The following is a 17,919-nucleotide window of genomic DNA, read 5'->3' as shown; positions in this document are numbered from 1 at the left end:
CTCAGAACCTGCTGCGGGTGGCAGGAAACTTGGACTCTGAGAGCAGCCCTGCTGGATTCCCCTGAGGAATGGTTCCCACTGAGCTCTGCATGCCTGGCCCCAGGCACGAAGAGGGAGCACCACCTGAGTCCACAGGTTCAAAGGCCCGGGGATGCTGGAACTGCTGGGAGGCCTGGCACTCAGCCAGGCCTCCCTCTGGTCTGCCCTCCTCTGGCTTCAGACCCTGATCCCAGCCCATCTCTGCCCCCAGCCCTGCACCCTGTCCTTACCCCTCAGCAGCTGGCATCACCTTCTCTTCCCAGGGAGCCCCAACCCAGACCTGACTGCAGAGGACAGCCTAGCTTCCCGGCTGCCTCATCCTGCTGCCCCCAGAGTAAGGCCACATCCATTGTCCTTGTGTGGAGGCCAAAGACTGGGGTCACACAAGCCACGGACATGAAGTTGAAGAAGCCCAGCAGAGCAGTAAACTGAGTTGAGAGCACAGACTATCTGGATTCAAATCCCAGTTCTGCCATCTACCTGCTGTGTGACCTTGGGCAAGTTACTTACCCCCTTAGCGCTCCAATTTCTTCTCAGTAAAATGAGGGTCATAATAGTACTTGCCTCACACAGTTTTAGAAGGATTGAATGAGTGACGTGTAAAGTAGAACCGAGCGAGCATCTGCAAGTATTAGCCATGTCTGTATGGGCAACGCCAGGGCAATTGCCCTCAGGACAGGTGATCAGTCTTAATCCTGAAGGAGGAGCTTCCCATGCCTCCTCCTCCTCATTCTCTCCGGGCTGGGATTTGAACTTCTCTGTTTCCCAGGACTCAGGTCAGAAGATCCAGTTCAGAACAGCAAAGGACTTGAATTAGAAGTTCTGATGCTGTAGAATATAAAAATAATGACAACAATAACAATAATAATACTGATGTGTTAGCACTTCCTGACAACCTCCCTGCTGGGCAGGCACCCCATTTTATAGACTGAGAAGTTGAGGCACAAACAAGTTAACTGCAACTTGCCTGCTTCACTCAGCAATAACGCCCTTATCTCACATCTAAGTCATGATCAAACAGACCCAGCGAAGGAATCTCCTGGTAGCTGGACTTGTTCCCACCCTGCCTGGGCTGGCGCCCCTCTGCCCCGTGTGAATGGGGGCCGAGAAGTTCCAGGTTTGGGAGAGCAGGCTGTGAGGGTAGAAGTGATATGTCCCATCCCTGGCTGGGGAGGGGACCAGAGTGGGCCGGTCTCTGCCACGCCCAGGGCAGTCTCACATATCCCGGGGAGCAGTCCAGAAGGCAACCCAGTGAGTGTGCAAGAACTGAGCTTGTGTTGGTCCCCCGAGGCCCGGAGGAAGCTCCTCGAGGGGGGCCTGAGGTCTCAGGTGGGGTGTGACTGGATATGATGGAAGGACCACCTGGACTGGAACACATTTGGAAATTTCAGGAACATGTTCTTCCAGGATCCAGCATCCAGGTGGCCCAGGAGGAACATGTGGCAGGTCTCTCTCCCTCCACCTCGCCCGCCGCCCAGTGGGAGCTTCTAGGAGATCCAGACCTCTCTGTGCCGTCTCCAGCAGCTCCTCTTGTCTTTCCCCCCAACATCAGTTTAGATTACAGGGCCCTTTATGTCAGCCTCCCTCTTGCTAGTATCCTCAGCTTACCTGCCCTGTCATGTCACCATTACACACTCCAGCTGACACTCCAACCTGAAGCCTGCATCCCGTTCCTCCCCGTGGAGGAACCCGCCCCCCTCACCGCCCCCATCGCCCAGGTCGTGCTTCTGTTCCTGCCTGTTTTCCAGCCTCCCGCGCGGGCTCTCAAAGCCTTCAGCAACCTCGCTGTTTTCTTGGTCATTCTCGGCAGAAGCTCCTTAAAATGGCCTCTGCCTCACAGAGAGAGTAGTTGTCAGTTTCCTGCTACAAAACCCACAAACCTTCCTGTCCACATTCTTCCTTCTCTCCTATCAAAATAGCATTGTGAGCCCACTCCCTCCATTGTGGGCTAGGATCCACCCTCCCCGCCTCCCCTGCTCAGGGACTTGAAGACTGGCCTCTTCTCTACTTTGTGTCTTCAACTTCTCTTTCAATCATCATGGACCCATCACATCTGTCCCATCCTAAAACTCCTCCAGGTAGTTAGTCACAAAGACCTGTCGGTCGGTCCCACCTTCTGAGCATCCATTGAACCTGTCCCAGCAGCCACCCCCTTGTCCGAGCCGCGTCATCTCGCATCTGGAGGAGGCATCAATCCACCAACTGATTTCCCTGCCTCCATTTTTACCCCTTCCAATTAATTCTAATTGTCTTAAAATACAGTTCTGGCCAGGCCATCCCTCTGCTTACAATCCTTTGCTGGATTCCTCTTGGCCTTAAGAAACTGTGCTACCTGCTAGGGAGCCTCTGAAACCCGGGAGGGGCCCAGGGATCCCCCCAGCTTCACCCTTGCCTCTTGCCAGCTGATACTCCATGTTCCCACCACCCAAACCTTCTGTGGTTCCTCGAAGGAACCAATTCTTTTGTCTCTGGGCCCTTCTGCTATTCCTTCTTTCTGGGATTCTCTTCCCAACCTTCTTGACCAGCTGCTTCTCATCCCTCAGGGGCCAGCTGAGATGGCATTTCTGGGGCTGTTTGGTCTTTTTTTTTTTTTTTCTGCTAAGACCAATCCCAGCTTCACACTGCAGCCAGCGAGTCCCCAATCCTATTCTGCTCAGAGTAACCCCCTAATTAAAATCTTTCCATGTTTCTCAGTGTCCCGAGGACAAAGTCCAAATCCCTCAGCTGGGCTGACAAGACCATTTGACAGACAGGAGTAAAGGAGGCGTGATTTCGCAGGAGGCTTCCCACCCCACGACTCTTATTTTCTCATGGCGAGCGAGGGAGGCCAAGTCGTCTGCAGAGAGCAGTGTTGGGGGCTGTGAGGGGCTGATGTTGTGGTGTGAAGGGAGTGGAGAGAACTTGAGGGCGCTGTGGGAGCAGCAGCTGGCCAGGGAAACAGTGTAACTGGTGAGCCGAGTTTCAGACCTGGTTGAGGTTGGTGATGGGGAATCACGGTAACACCAGGCTGCCCGGCTGTGCAGATCTCTCTCGTAGCTGGTCGGTGTGAGGGTTTATCCACGGAGGGGATTTTGCTGGGAGGGTGGGACCAAAGGTCAGGGGGCTAAGTTGTTGAGGACTCTGTCAAGGAGTGGGTGACATGATGGGTCACAGAATCTGAGCCAGATGGGAGATGAAAACAGAATGGGCTGCTTTAGAGGGACAGAGAGAAGGCAGAGGGGCCAGTGGATGACTGGTTGCCATGGGGACCAAGATGGGGTTTAGTGCACAGCTTTGAGCAAACAAGCTGGAGGTGGGAGGTTGTGGGGGTCGGCTTTAGTGAATCAGGAAGTATTAGCATTTCCGCCCCACCTGGGCCTCCACCCAGCTCCTACCATCCTTTTCATGTGGTAGTTGGGTGTGTACATGCCGACTTCCACTGCCCTTTGGAATAGGTCCACAGTGTCCTCTGTGGGCACTAACCATGCTTCTCATCTGGCATTTTTCCCAGGAGAGCCTGCCACGGGCCTGGCCTACAGTAGCTGCTCATCTAGACATTTTCCTGTGTAACTCTTCCCCCCTCCCAATTTTCTGTGTTTCCGTTTTCCTTTAGTTTCTTAAAAGAAATATCATGAAAGAGTCTAACCCTGTCTTAGCTGAAAAGAAACAGGATTTATCCCTGTTTAACAGGAGGAAGAGGCATTCTGTGGTCCTCTAATGGCCCAGAAATTGGGTGATTGATAGTGAGAGCTCCCTCTTGGGAGCCCGGGAAGAATGAGAGTTTCTGGGGAAGACAGTGCGGGGCCTCAGGAGGGAAGGATTCAGGGCCAACAGCGGACAATGGCCTGACTTCCCTACCCTTCCCAGTCATAGGTGGGTCTCACCAAGCCGAGTCCTTCATCCGCCCATCCACACCCTACTATGTGCCCAGGCCCGTGCCAGGATCCCCCGTGGTGGAGTCACGACAATGGTGCAGCGTGGCTGGCTCATGGGTGTGTTGAGGAGGGAGGGAGGCCTGTCATGTTGGGGAGTCTGCACACTAGCCTGCAAAAGCAAGGCGGAACCTCGGCACCTGAGGTCTCTAACCTGGTTGCTGGGTGGAGGGTGAGACGGGGACCTAGTTCAGGGTAGAGAGGAGAGGGGCTCACATTTGAATATGTGGAGGTGCACGGAGTTCCCGGTGCACCTGGACTTGCCCTATTCTCTCTGCTCACGTTTCTCCCTCCCAGGCCTGGCAACACCCTTTCCCTCATCCGTTGGCTTAGTGTTTTCTCCAGGAAACTGCCTCGATCTTGGCAAGTTGAAAGCAACTTTCTCCTGTCAGAGCCTCTGTAGCTCCACATTTAACACCTCTTAGGCAACATGTCTGTCTGGCTTCCCGGCCTCTCTTGGTGTCCCCCGTGGGGCTTCCTATAATCTTCATTTTGTGAAGCAGCAAGTGATGAAACAGTAACTGGCGCTCTTGGGCGTTCCTCCAGTGGACCTCTGTCCTTGTCACACAGGAAGTGCCCCTGCATCCAGAAAGGGAGAGCCCTTCCAGGGCTGACCCCAAGCAGGCAGGTACTCTCATGCCCAAGCAGGTGTCCAACACCGCTCTTGTGCCTGGAAACCCAGAGGCAGGTCAGCCGGTGCTGCAACTACACAGAACAGGATGTTCTGGTTTCAGAGGTGGGGTTAGGAGCTGCAGCCTCCAGAGAAACCAGGCGATAAAACCCCAATACTTCAGGCTTCATCTGGAACCAGCACATAAGCAAATGAGGACTCACCATCCTCCCTGCCCACAACACCTTCTCCCTGGGACCAGAGACGCACTACCTTCCTGAGGCTAAGCATCCCCTCATCCCGTCTCCCCTCAGTCTTCCTAGTACTTATGAGGAGAGACCACAGGTCTGGCTGAGGATACCTTCAAGGCACCTTAGGTCAGCCTGAGGTAGGCACGACGTGTTCCCTTTGGGAGGGGTGGCTGGGGGGAGGAGGGGAGGGGGAGGGGAGGGAAGGTCTCTTGGTGAGATGGTGAGATAAAGACAATACCACTAATAGCAGCCACCACTTTTATTGCACATCTGCCGTGTACCCGGTCCTTCTATACATAATGTCATTTGATCCTAACAGTTGATGACCGTGACCATGATGCTCAAGAAACCAGGGCTCAGAGCGGTTAAGCCACTTGCCCAAGGCCCCCAGCTGGTGAGTGGTAGAGGCGGGGACTGCAGCCCAGGCCTGTCATGCCGGAGCCTGTGTTCTGTCCACTCTGTCACCATTCAGTCTCCTTGATAAAGGGGCTCACTTGTGCAGTCTCTGGGGCAGGCAGCCCTCTCCTGGGGAAATCCCTGACAGGTGTCACAGGGCAGAGTTGCCTTTGAGGGGTGTTAGGGATAGAGGTCAGGGATCTTCAGGGATCCCAGACCCTTCTCTGCCTAGAGCCCCTGGACACAGACAGGCAGACTGACGGTTCCACGAGCTCCAAGGAGAAGCAGTTCTCTCCTTGTGACGTGGGTGTGTGGGTGCAAGTCAGCCCCTCATCACAGTCACACAGTCCTTCAGAGGGCTGAGCAGTCCTGGGGACACCCATGCAGTCACTCTCCCCTTGGTGCGTGTGTGCACACGTGTTTGCACACACCCTCACTCGCGCCCGGGCACGGCTCTGTGGAGGCTGAGGCGGGTCGCGGGAACGAGGGCCCGGGCTCCGTCAGATGAGGCTGGCGACGCTGGACGTGGTCTCGTGACGCTGGCCAGCGGACAACCGTCCTGAGATGCTGAAGACGCTGCCATTCCCACTGTGGTCACTGTGGGCGGAGGGGGCGGCCGCACGGGTGGGGGGACAGTGTCCACTCACGGCCACCTGATACAGCAGCAGGCCCAGAAGCAAGAGTGCACCTGAGGCAGCCAGGGTGATGCCCACGGACAGCATGGCGGCCAGCGGCCGGGCAGGGGCAGGGGCGGCGGCCAGCCCTGCCAGCGTCAGGCCGGTGACCAGCAGCACCAGGCCGCTGAGCAGCACCACCAGGGCGTCAGCCCCGCCACCGCTGCGGAGCAGGGCCACGTGGCGGGGCTGGCGGATGCAGTTCATGTCCTGCACGGCCGAGCTCATCAGCTGCTTAACCAGGACCAGCAGGGCCAGCAGGCAGAGCACTGTGCCCACCGCCAGACGCCACTCGCCCGAGCGGCTGTTGGTGGAGGACAGCAGGGCCACGCCACCCGCCCCACAGCCCGCCACGAGGCCCACAGCCACGGCGAAGCAGAGAGCTGAGCGCCGCGGCTGCTGGGACCACCACAGCTCCACCTGCTCTGCCAGCACATCCGGCGGCAGCCCCCGGCCCGGCGGGGCCCGAGCCTCTCCCTCAGACATGGCTGATCCGGCACGAGTAAGGGCAGAGGGCTGCGTCAGGGGGAAGAGGTACGGATCATGGCCTGGAGCCCCCACTACCTGCGTGGCAGCCAGAGGCCCAGAGTCCTGTTCCTCGCACGGTCCAGGGGATGGTCATCATCACCTGCAGGGGGGAGAATCACACTTGCTATCTCCCTGGCCCACCTGCCCCTTATGGTCTCTCCTGGGAGCCTTGGGGATGGTCCCTGGGAATCCTCCCATGTCCCCTGCAACCAACCCCCCCCCCCCCCCGCCCAGGAAAACCTCCTCCCTAGCACTGCCCCCTCGGGAATGCCTCTCCAGAGATCTCAGGAGAGCACCCTCCACCCAAAGCACCCTCAACCATCCAGGGAACCCCCTGCCCATTCCCTGACCTCTCTGGCTCTGGCTGTCTCAGTTGCCTGTCCCATCCCGGCTGGCCGAGGGAGCTGGTGCCACGGTGGACGATGGGACTGGATGGAGACCCAGAGATAAAGCCTCATTCAGGATCCGACTCACATGGCCTCAGCTGTCACCGCTGGCTCCTGGGGGGAGGGTTGTGGGGAGGGAGGGGGCTTATGACTTAACCCTTCTGCAACCAGCTGCCTGACCCTGAATCTTCTCTCTTTGGGCTGCGACTCCTTCTCCGCGAGTCAGGATCTGACCCCCAGCACCCCATCCCACCTCACAGGCATGGCTGCTGGTTCCCAAATCCCTCTCTCTCTCAAACCCAGATCTCCCTCCCAAGCCCCAAGACCCATAGACAATTGGCACCTTGATGTCCCACAGGCACCTCTGATGCAACAGCTTCCAACCCAAGCTCCTCATCTTCCCGCAAACCCACTCCTCCTCTTGTGTCCCTCCCTTGTGCAGGTCACCTCTAAACATGTCTCCGTCCCACTCCCTGCCCTCATCCTCCTGCTTCTGTGCTTCAACCTCCCTCCCCCCAACTTCCTCACCGGTCTTCCTGCTTCCCCCACTCTTCTCCCTCTCACCGCACTCCCATGCCATCCTCCTCCACGATTTCTCTAAAGTGGTACAAAGGGAAGGAGGTCTTTGGACTGGACCCCCAGCTGCAGTCGCTGTCACCGTGGGTACGTGGACGAGGGACCTCGCAGTGGTTCCTCATTGAACACGTCCTCCAGAGGCCAGTCAACATGACTCCCACTGGGCAAAGTACAGCAGCCCGGCCCCTGCCCTCAGGGAGCCCCAGTTTATAGAAGGTGTGTTCCTGTGATGAGTGCTGGCTGTGGGTTAGTCAGAAGAGGGGCTTGGGGGAGGTCAGAGAAGCCCCTAGTAAGTTCACCTCTTGGAGCTCAGGACCCTTATCTGAAAAGTGAGGATGATAACTTTTATCTTGAGGGGTGGGGGCATTAAAATCTCCAGGTCAGAATTCCAGTGGGAATTCTAGGGCCTGCATAGATGCCCAGAGCATGCTTTCTGAATAAAAGAACACAACTTTCTCTCCTCCCGTTTAGGATGGGACTCCTGCTTTATATATAGGACGCAGGTCCTGGATCATTCGGGACTATGACTTCATGGCTGTACATGGGTTACACCTCTGATTAGGCATCCGTCCTCCACAATCCCTCAGCAGGGGTTGCCCGGCACACGAGGTAGGAGGGGCAGCTGCAGGTGCCCCCAAGGGAGGTGGGGGAGGGGCCGAGGGAGGGGCCCTGGAATCAGTCCCAGCATTCCCCAGGGCTGTGACTTCACAGGGTCTGAAAGTGCTTGCACAGGTGTGCTGGGACCATGGGGCCAGGCTGGGGGTGGGGTGGAGGCTCTCAGGGGAAGAGTCAGTGGGAGACGGTGAATGGTGGGGGTAGGGGGAACCACGGGGCACTCACAAGAAGCCTGGAGGTGCTGGATCCGATCTGAGCCGGCAGGGAGGGCAGGTGGGGTGCTCCAGCTCTGTTTCCGGGGAGGCGCTTCACCTGCCTGACCTGCACCTGGGTGAGCTCAGGCGGGGGGGGGGGGGCAGGGGGAGGAGGATCAACAGGTGTTTCCAAGGCAGGGCGTGAGCCGATTGGCTGACGTGGCGCTGTTCCTTCTGCTGGGCTGAGGCATTCCTGGGAAGGGAGGGGCTTCTGTCCCTTGCTGTTAGGGCAGGAACACAATTTCCAGACCCAGGCAGCAGTAGGAATGTTGTCCATCTGCCCCAGAGCCCAGGCCCGAGCCCATCCCCCAGCTCCAACCCAGTTTAACTTTAGTTCCAGCCTTAAACTCAACCCCAGCCCTAGCTGCAGTTTCAAACCCTAACTAGAACTCCTAGTTCCAACCGCGGCCCCTATCCCACATCTCAGCCCCAACCCTGAATCTCAAATCCCAACCCTGACCCCCCAGCCCCATTTCTAAAGCCAATTCCAGTCCCAGCCCCAGATCCCAACCCCAAATCTGGCTTGAAACCTCAGCTCCAAATGCTGGAATTAGATCTTAGATGGCAGCCTCATCCTTGGCCCCAACCTTGACCCATGGTCCTGAATACAGCCCCCAAATCCCGACTCCAAGCTCAAATCCTGCCTCAGCCCCAAACTCCAACACCAGCTGGCCCCCAAACCCAGCCCCAGTACCTCCATCCCTTGGCGCTTTCCCCTGGGCCGGAGCCCCACAAGCCCCTTGCCCATTCTCCTTCAAAGCCTCAAGGGCATGACCAAGGTAGGTTTGCCCCACGTTTTGGCCCCCCTGAGGAGGCAGGATTTGAGTGCACAGGGAGGAGGGGGTAAAGGCTTTTCAGGTGGGAAACAGGAGCTCCCTTGCTTAAAACACTTGCAGAATAAACACTTCGGGATAAATGCCATATTCCTTTACAAGGCTCACAGAACCCCTGCTATCCACCGCAGGCCAGTCATTTGCCCCTGGTCCCTGCCCTCCAGCCAGAATGCCTGTCTTTCAGTTATGTATGCTCTACATTGCTATGCCCTTCTGCTTGGCTTTTGAACTCAGAGTTCTCTCTCCCTGGGATATTTACCACGCCCCACCCCCAGCCTTGGTCTGGCTAACTCAGATTCTTCAACTGAGATGTCACCTCCTCCCTGAAGCCCTCCTTGACCTCTAGGCTGGTTCAGGTGCCTCTTTGGGGCACCTATGGCCCCCATGCTTCCCCCACAACTGCTCTTACTGCATGTGCTGTGATCGCCCTATTTATTCACCTGTCATCCCCCACTAGATGTGTGGTTCCCAGTGGGTGCAGGTTTAGTGCCTGTTTTGCTAACCCTTGTGACTTCAGCAGCCAGCACTGTGCCTGGCACATGGGAAGTATTCAGTAAACATGTGTTGAATGAATGAACGTGTGAACTGCCAGATGTGGGGCTGCGCAGGGAGCTTGTGAGAGGTAGCTGGAAAGGCAAGTTTGGCTCAGGTAGCACAGGGCCTTGAATACCTTGGTGAGGCATTTGGACTCATCTGAGGTACTCATGGAGGGTTCCAAAGTATAATGAGGACATGGCCAGGGCTCTGCTTCTAACAGGTGAATCTGGCACCACACACTACACGATGGGCGGGGGGTGGGGCTAGTTGGAGGTGGTTGTCAGCTGGATTGAACCCCTTGTAATGCCTCCTGCTGTCTCTCCTTTTGGTGTGTATGAACTAGACAAGAAAAACAAAATCAAAGTTATCTTTCCATTATCAGCTCACAAAATAATTATGCTGGACCTATCTATGCTTCTCTTTGCTTTGCTCGGTGGAGATGATTGGGGGCCTGGTCATAACTCTAGAGCAGCACCGTCCAGTAGAAATATAATATGAGCCACATACATAATTCAAAATGTAAAACCATCTAGTAATCATGTGAAAAAAGTAAAGAGAAACAGGTGAAATTAATACAGTAAAATTTTAATTTAAGCCCCAAATATTTTCATTTTAATACACAAGTGATTGAGCTCTTTCAGTCTTTTATTTCGTCTTGAGAATTCGCTGTGTATTTTATGCTTACAGTGCATCTCAGCTCAGACTAGCCACATGTCTAAAGCTCGCCATGTGTGGCTTGCAGATCCCTTGCTAGATGGTTCTTCCTCTCAAGGAAAGGTTAGGGCAGGCTGGATCTTGGGGACAAACATGTGGGTTTGCCACTTTGCAAAGCATTATAAAGGAGTTCCCTGCCCTGGGGTGAGCGGGGAAGAAGCGGCCTGGCAGGGCTCAGTGGCTGTGTATTCTTTTTGCCCCTCTGACATTTATTTTCCTCCTGGTCCCGAGGAGGGGCCGGTCCCAGCCAGACCCATCCATGGTCCAGGTGTCCTGAATAGAGCTGGGCAGGGGAAGTCATGAGATCCACGCCCCCCTGCCCTCCACCGGCTTCCCCTGGGGGTTTGAAGGGAATTTTTTTGGTGGAGGGAACAAAGCCTAAAAGCTTCCAGTTTAAACATTGATTGGGTGAGACTTTGTTCTCATTCTGGGTCTTATCGAATAACTTGGAGTTAAAGTGGACAGGCAGGCTCCTCACGGGGCTGTTGAACTCTGTCCCCAAAGCAGAGGCTGTTGAGGCAGCTCAGATGGGTGGTACTGAAGGCAGGGGGAGGAGGTGGCAGTGGGCAGAGAGCGTGAGGTGTGGATTCTAACTGATCCCTTAGACCTGCGGTCCCCAACCTTTGTGGCACCAGGGACTGCTTTCGTGGAAGACAATTTTTCCACGGATTGGGGTCTGGGGCGGGGGGATGGTTCCGGCGGTAATGCAAGCGATGGGGAGTGATGGGGAGCGATGGGGAGTGGTGGGGAGTGGTGGGGAGCGGTGGGGCCGATGGGGAGCGGTGGGGAGCGATGGGGAGCGGTGGGGAGCGATGGGGAGCGGTGGGGAGCGGTGGGGAGTGATGGGGAGCGGTGGGGAACAGTGGGGAGCAGCAGATGAGGCTTCCCTCGCTCTCCCACTGCTCACCCCCTGCTGTGTGGCCAGTTCCTAATAGGCCTTGGATGTGGCCGGGGGGTTGGGGACCCCTGTGTTAGACGGTGGGAGGACCCAGGAGAAGGGAGAGGCCCTGTAGCCCAGCCTCCCTGCTTCGGCCACGTTCCCACCTCAGGCTATTCTCCACCCAGTAGCTAGAGTGATCCTGTTATAAGGTAGAGCAGGTAAAGTCACTGCTGTGCTTAAATTCCTCCAATGGCCTGTCTTACCCAGAGAAACAGCCAGAGTCCTCCCACAATCTCTAAGGCCTTCTCTGACTTCACCCCCCGCTGTCCCTCTTCTGCTTGTGCTAGCTCAGAGCCTTTGCACTGGCTGTTCCCTCTGCCTGGAGCCCTTTCCTCCCATGTGGCTCCCTCCCTCACTTTTCTTCAGGAAGGTGCTCAAATGTCACCGCCTCAGTGAGGCTTCCTTCCTGTGTCTAAAATCACAGCCTTCCCCCTACTTCCTCTCTGCCCTTCGTTCTTTGATTTCCTTTATTCTCTCCTGTTTCTCCTTAGCACTTGTCGCTGTCAAATATGCTATATATTCTTATCTGCCTGGAATATTGTCTGTCTACCGCCCTGGAAGATAAGCTTCACGAACAGAGTGATTTATGCATCCTAGCTCCTAGAACAGGCCTGGCATATAATAGGTGTTCAAGGAATGCTTGTGAATGAAAGCATGAACAGTGGAGAGAATATTGGTTTTGGAACTAGATTGACCTTGAAGGTCCCAGTCCCAGCTCTAGCTCTGCAACCTTAGAAAAATGGCTTAAACTCTGTGTGTCCCAGTCTATTCATCTGTAAAATGGAGACAATAATACTTAGTCTAAATAGTTGGGGGGGGGGCGATAAATAATATAATTCATCCAGCAAACATTTACTGTTTCCCTTCTCTGGACCAGGGATTGTGCAGGTGCTGGAGATGGTTGTGAGCAAAAGAGGTCCCATCCTTGCCACCCTGAAAGGCAGTTGGAGAATAAAGGGCTTAAAGCACAGGTGCAACACCAGGTCTTCAATGGCTCCAGGTCCCCTGCCCCCACCCCATGTTCCATGACTGACAGTTGCCCCAGACAGACATCTTTTGGAATATCTGCTCCACTCACAATGACCAACTTCACTACAGGGATGAACCCCAGTAACCAGGATTCTATCCTGTGACCCACCCCTATGGGTACAGTTGATTGGATAGCGGTGAGCTCCAGATTCAAGCTAGGCCCCAAATATTCTCCTTAGGCAATTTAAAGTTAGACTAGAGACTCCATGTCAGCCTCAGGGCATCTACTCATGGGATGCTAAGGGTCCCCTTCTGCCAACTGTACTGGCAATGGGAGGCTGGTCTATAGAGAGGCAAGAATAAGAGAGGGAGAGGGGGTTCTAGCCATGTCCCAGGTCTTAGTTCAAGTCCTTCTCGATGTCTGGTTGTATCTCAGCCCTGAGATTCCATGACGCACCAGGAGAGATCGGGGGCTTAATATTTGTTATTTGGGTATTAGAAGGGTGTCTGGCTTCTGCAAGTGGGAGAAGACAGGGACATCTGGGTTCTTAGTGCATAAAAAAACACCTCTCCTGGTATGTGTGGCTGGGCCACCCAGTATGGGGTCTAGAGGAAGAGGTGGCCCCCAGAAATGGAGGAGCAGGGCAGGGCCCTGCAGACCGAGGATGACAAGTCTGGAGAGGCTTGGAGGTAAGAGAAAGAAGGGCAGAGTTCTGCTTATAGTGCTGACACCAGGGTCTGCAGACAATGGAAGATGTGGGGGAACTCTACCAACTTTGCCATGTTCATGATTTTACCCTCACCTTCACACAGCTGTGAAAATTCTCAGAAAACCTCATTATGTTTCATAAGTAAGAAGAAAACGTAGGAGGCTTTTTCTGGTCCTGACGTGGCCGGCAGAGGAGAAGGCAGGTCAGAAGCGACAGACAGCCCTGCCCTTGAGGTCCAGAAAAGAGCGGGGAGGGGCGTGGGATCTCTGCAGTGACAGGCAGCCCTGTGCCTGGACAGGGACTAGCAGTGGTGGCTTTGGATGAGCAGGAGCCCCCCGGGCCTCAGGGTCCCTCTTTCCCTTCCTCCCTCCCCAGCTCCTTGGCTAAGCAGAGAGTTGGACGTGATTGTGGGAGAACACCTTTATTCTGCTCATGTCCCAGGTTCCCCAGGGCAGGAGGGAGAGGCTGGTATGGTCCGGGCTGCAGGGGCTGCAGCCCAGAGTCAGGCTGGGGACAGGAGCACCGTGCTTCTTCCGGCGTGGCTGGAGACAGCTCACCAGAGTGGGTCACTTGGTCTGCAGCTTTAAGTCTGCTTCTGCCCCCAGGAGGGAAGGCAGCCGCCTCCCGGCGAAGGGGTGGAAGCCTGGGACCTGCTCTTGCTCTTGGATCTGGTCTCTGAGGCGCTGGATCTCCAGGCGCTGCATCTCAATGATTCTCCCAGTTTCTTCTTGCTCATTCAGTCTCATGGTGGGAGGCATGCCTGGCAAGTCTTTGCCAGACCCTGTAGGGGACAGAGCAGGACTAGTGTGGACCTGTTACTGGGCTGCTGCAAAGCTTATCCTCCCTTCCCCCTCTAACCTCCACCCCTGCACACATTTATGGAGCACCTGCTATGGGGTGGACACTCCAACCCAGATGCTAGGGAGATGGAGATGAGCCATTTCACTGTCTAGCAGAGAAGGAGAAACGAAGAGACACGCTTTGGACTGATAAGGCAAATGCTAAACCTGACCTCAGCCCGGCCCCTCTCCCCAGACGGACTTTATGTCCATAGTCAGCAAACTCTTATTTCCCACAGCAGCACTTAGGAACTTCAATCTTTGCTCCAACTCCTCTGCCCTACTTAGAAAAAAAAATTGTGGTAAAATCTATATAACATTTACTAACTTAACCATTTAAAAAAATTTTATTTACTTATTTATTTATTTATTTGGCCGCACGGGTCTTAGTTGCGGCACTCAGGATCTTCATTGCTGCGTGTGGGATCTTTTAGTTGTGGCATGAGAACTCTTAGTCGTGGCATGTGGGATCTTTAGTTGTGGCATGAGAACTCTTAGTTGCGGCATGTGGGATCTAGTTCCCTGACCAGGGATCGAACCTGGGCCCCCTGCATTGGGAGCGCAGAGTCTTAGCGACCGGACCACCAGGGAAGTCCCTTAACCGTTTTTAAGTGTATACTTTAGTAGTGTTAAGTACATTCACATTGTTGTGCAACTAATCTCCAGAACTCTTCTCATCTCGAAAAACTCAAACCCCATCCCCATTAAACAGCTCCCCAGTCCCCCCACCCCCAGCCCCTGGTAGCCACCATTCTGCGTTCTGCCTTTATGAATTTGATGACTCTAGGTATCTCAGATAAGTGGAATCATACGGTATTTGTCCTTTTGTGTCTGGCTTAGCATAATGTCCTTAAGGCTCATCTATGTTGTATCATATGTCAGAATTTCCTTCCTTTTTAAGGTTGAATAATATTTCATTGCATATATAGACCACATTTTGTTTATCCATTCACCTATTGTTGGAAATTTGGGTTGCTTCCACCTTTTGGCTACTGTGAATAATGCTGCTATGAACGTGAGTGTACAAATACCCTCTTTGAGACCCTGCTTTCACTTCTTTTGGGTATAAACCCAGAAGTGCAATTCCTGGTTCATATGGTAACTCTGTTATTAATTTTTTGAGGAAACACCTTACTGTTTTCCATAGTGGCTGTACTGTTTTACATTCCAATCAGCAGTGCACCAGGGTTCCAATTTCTCCAGAGTCTTGCCAACACTTGTTACTTTCTGGGTTTTTTTGTTTTTGTTTTTTCTTTTTGGTTTCATTTATTTTGATAGTAGCCATCCTAATGAGTGTGACACAGTATCTCATTGTGGCTTTGATTTCATTTCCCTAATTGTTAGTAATACTGAGCATTTTTCATGTGCTTGTTGGCCATCTGTGTATCTTCTTGGAGAAGTGTCTATAGTCCTTTGCCCATTTTTATTTTTATTATTTATTTATTTATTGCGGTATGCGGGCCTCTCACTGTTGTGGCCTCTCCCGTTGCGGAGCACAGGCTCCAGATGCGCAGGCTCAGCGGCCATGGCTCACAGGCCCAGCCACTCCGCGGCATGTGGGATCTTCCCAGACCGGGGCACGAACCCGTGTCCCCTGCATCGGCAGGCAGACTCTCAACCACTGCGCCACCAGGGAAGCCCTTTTGCCCATTTTTAAATCGGGTTTGTTTGTTTGTTTGTTTTTGAGTTGTAGGAGTTCTTTATATATTCTGGACATTGACCCCTTATTAGCTGTATGATTCCTCTCATTCCATAGGTTGCCTTTTCACTCTGTTGATTGTGTTCTTTGATGCACAGAAGTTTTAAAATTTGACAGTCTAATTTATTATATATTTTCTTTTGTTGCCTGTGCTTTTGATATCATATCCAAGAAATTATTGCCAAATCCATCCTCTCCTCTGCTCTTAATGGATGACATTGCCACCCTCTTCACTGAGGAACTGTGTCTCCAACTCCCTCACCACAGTCAAGCTTCTCTCATTGGAAGAGGGGTCTCTTTCCTATCTGCTGCCAACCCCTTCCCTAGAGGAAAAACTAGAAAAGAACAGATGATGGTGGCCAAGGAAGAGAGTATTTTAAAGAGGAAGTGGTCAGCAGTGGCCAGTGGCCATCCTTGCCTTGGCCTCTAATTGACCTGATGGGGCCAGCATTCAGAGTATACTCGACTTATCCCATCCTTCCCAGGAGAAGTCTGGATCCTTCTCTGTCTGCCTTTGCTCCTTGCCTCTTCTCCTTTACTGCAATTTCTAGACTCTTGATCTTTCTAGGCTCTTGATTTCTTCTCTTTTCTAGGTCTTGACCCTTCATCCTCCTTCTGCTACTGGTTGTCCCTGGTAACCATCTCCTCAGTCAAGCTGTGGCCTAGCCATGGAGCCCTGGGAAAAGTAGCACCCCTGGGAAGGTATAGCACACAAAAGCCTACCAGCCCATCCACCTACAAGCCCATCCACCTTCTTGGGCCTGCATCACTCGCCTCTGCCTAGTTTCTGTTTACCTCCCTGCCTGCTTTTTTCATATACTTATTATAGGCATCTGTATATTTTCTTTGGAGAAATGTCTATTCAAGTCCTTTGCTTACTAAAAAAATTTTTGTTGTTGTTGTTGTAGTTAAGTTGTAGGAGTTCCTTATATATTCTGGATGTCAACCCTTTATCAGATATGTGATTTTCAAATATCTTCTCCCATACCATGGGTTGCCTTTTCATGCTTGTCGATAGTGTTCTTTGATGCACAAAAGCTTTAAATTTGGATGTAGTCCAATTTATCTACTTTCTTTTTGTTGTCTGTACTTTTGATGTCATATCTAAGAAATCATTGCAAAATCTAATATAATGAAGTTTCCCCCTATATTTTCTTCTATGAGTTTTATAGTTTTAGCTCTTACATTTAAGTCTGGTCCATTTTGAGTTAAATTTTGTATATGATGTAAGGTAAGGGTCCAACTTCATTCCTTTGCATGTGGATATCCAGTTTTCCTAGCACCATTTGTTGAAAAGATTGTCCTTTCCTCATTGAATAGTCTTGACACCCACACTGAAAATCATTTGACCATATATATGAGTGTTTATTTCTGGGCTCTGTATTCTATTCCATCGGTCTATATGTCTATATTTATGCCAGTACCATACTGTTTTGATTACTATAGCTTTGCTGTAAATTTTGAAATAGGAAGTGTGAGGCTTCCAACTTTGTTCTTTTTCAAGAGTTTTGGCTATTTGGGGTATCTTGAAACTCCCAATGAATTTTAGAATGGATGTTCTATTTCTGCAAAAAAGTGTCATTGGGATTTTGATAGGGATTACATTGGAATGTGTTGATCACTTTGGATAGTATTGACATTTTAATAAATCTTCCAGTCCATGAACAAAAGATGTCTTTCCATTTGCTGGTGTATTCTTCAATTTCTTTCAGTGTTTTTTTTGTAGTTTTCAGTGTACAGGTAGTCCTTCACCTCCTTGGTAAGTTTATTCCTAAGTATTTTATTCTCTCTCTTTTTTTTTTTTTTTGCGGTATGTGGGCCTCTCAATGTTGTGGCCTCTACTGCTGCAGAGCACAGGCCCCGGACGCACAGGCCCAGCGGCCATGGCCCACGGGCCCAGCCGCTCCATGGCACGTGGGATCCTCCTGGACTGGGGCACGAACCCGTGTCCCCTGCATCGGCAGGCGGACTCCCAACCACTGCGCCACAGGGAAGCCCTATTTTATTCTCTTTGATGCTATTGTAAGTTAAATTGTTTTCTTAATTTCCTTTTCAAATTATTCATTGTTAGTGTATAAAAATGCAACTGATTTTTGTGTGCTGACTTTATATCCCACAATTAGGAGTTTTTTCTTTGCACTCTGATATTCTAGAATTTTATGATGACGGACCTGATGGTTCTATTTTTAACCACTGTATTGGGTACTAGGTAGATCTAACAGCTTCTTAAAGACTTTCCCTCTTGCTTTCAGACACACCTTCACCCCCACTTCCAGAGATAGCTGCTTCTGCTAATTCCTGAGCCTTTCAGGGGTTCATCAGGTTTCTTCTAGGATCCCCACTCCTGGCTTAGGATTCAGGTTTCTCAGGTCTATGAAGTCAGTAACCACTCACCTATCCTTTTTCCAGCTTTCAAAATTGTACGTCTCTTGTTTCCT

The 17,919-nt window shown here is 52.5% G+C and overlaps 2 protein-coding genes across 2 annotated transcripts in view; both read right to left on the bottom strand.

Annotated features, from left to right (window-relative positions):
* Positions 1 to 5,707: 5,707 nt before the first annotated feature.
* Positions 5,708 to 6,367, bottom strand: TMEM125 (transmembrane protein 125). Its single transcript, XM_060082904.1, has one exon. The coding sequence runs from the start codon at positions 6,365 to 6,367 to the stop codon at positions 5,708 to 5,710; it is 660 nt and encodes a 219-aa protein (XP_059938887.1).
* Positions 6,368 to 13,509: 7,142 nt separating this feature from the next.
* Positions 13,510 to 17,919, bottom strand: part of CFAP57 (cilia and flagella associated protein 57) — a 75,475-nt gene continuing 71,065 nt past the window's right edge. The window contains exon 22 of the mRNA XM_060082894.1: positions 13,510 to 13,724. Coding sequence (XP_059938877.1) covers positions 13,510 to 13,724 — 215 coding nt within the window. The remainder of the gene's footprint in view (positions 13,725 to 17,919) is intronic.

This window comes from Mesoplodon densirostris, chromosome 2 (genome assembly GCF_025265405.1).
Source record: "Mesoplodon densirostris isolate mMesDen1 chromosome 2, mMesDen1 primary haplotype, whole genome shotgun sequence".
In the NCBI taxonomy this organism is placed as follows: domain Eukaryota; kingdom Metazoa; phylum Chordata; class Mammalia; order Artiodactyla; family Ziphiidae; genus Mesoplodon; species Mesoplodon densirostris.
This window is presented reverse-complemented; position numbering and strand designations above follow the sequence as displayed.

What these genes read in the sequence shown, in the direction of transcription:
- TMEM125 (XM_060082904.1), bottom strand. Translation starts at nt 6,367, where the DNA reads ATGTCTGAGGGAGAGGCTCGGGCCCCGCCGGGCCGGGGGCTGCCGCCG.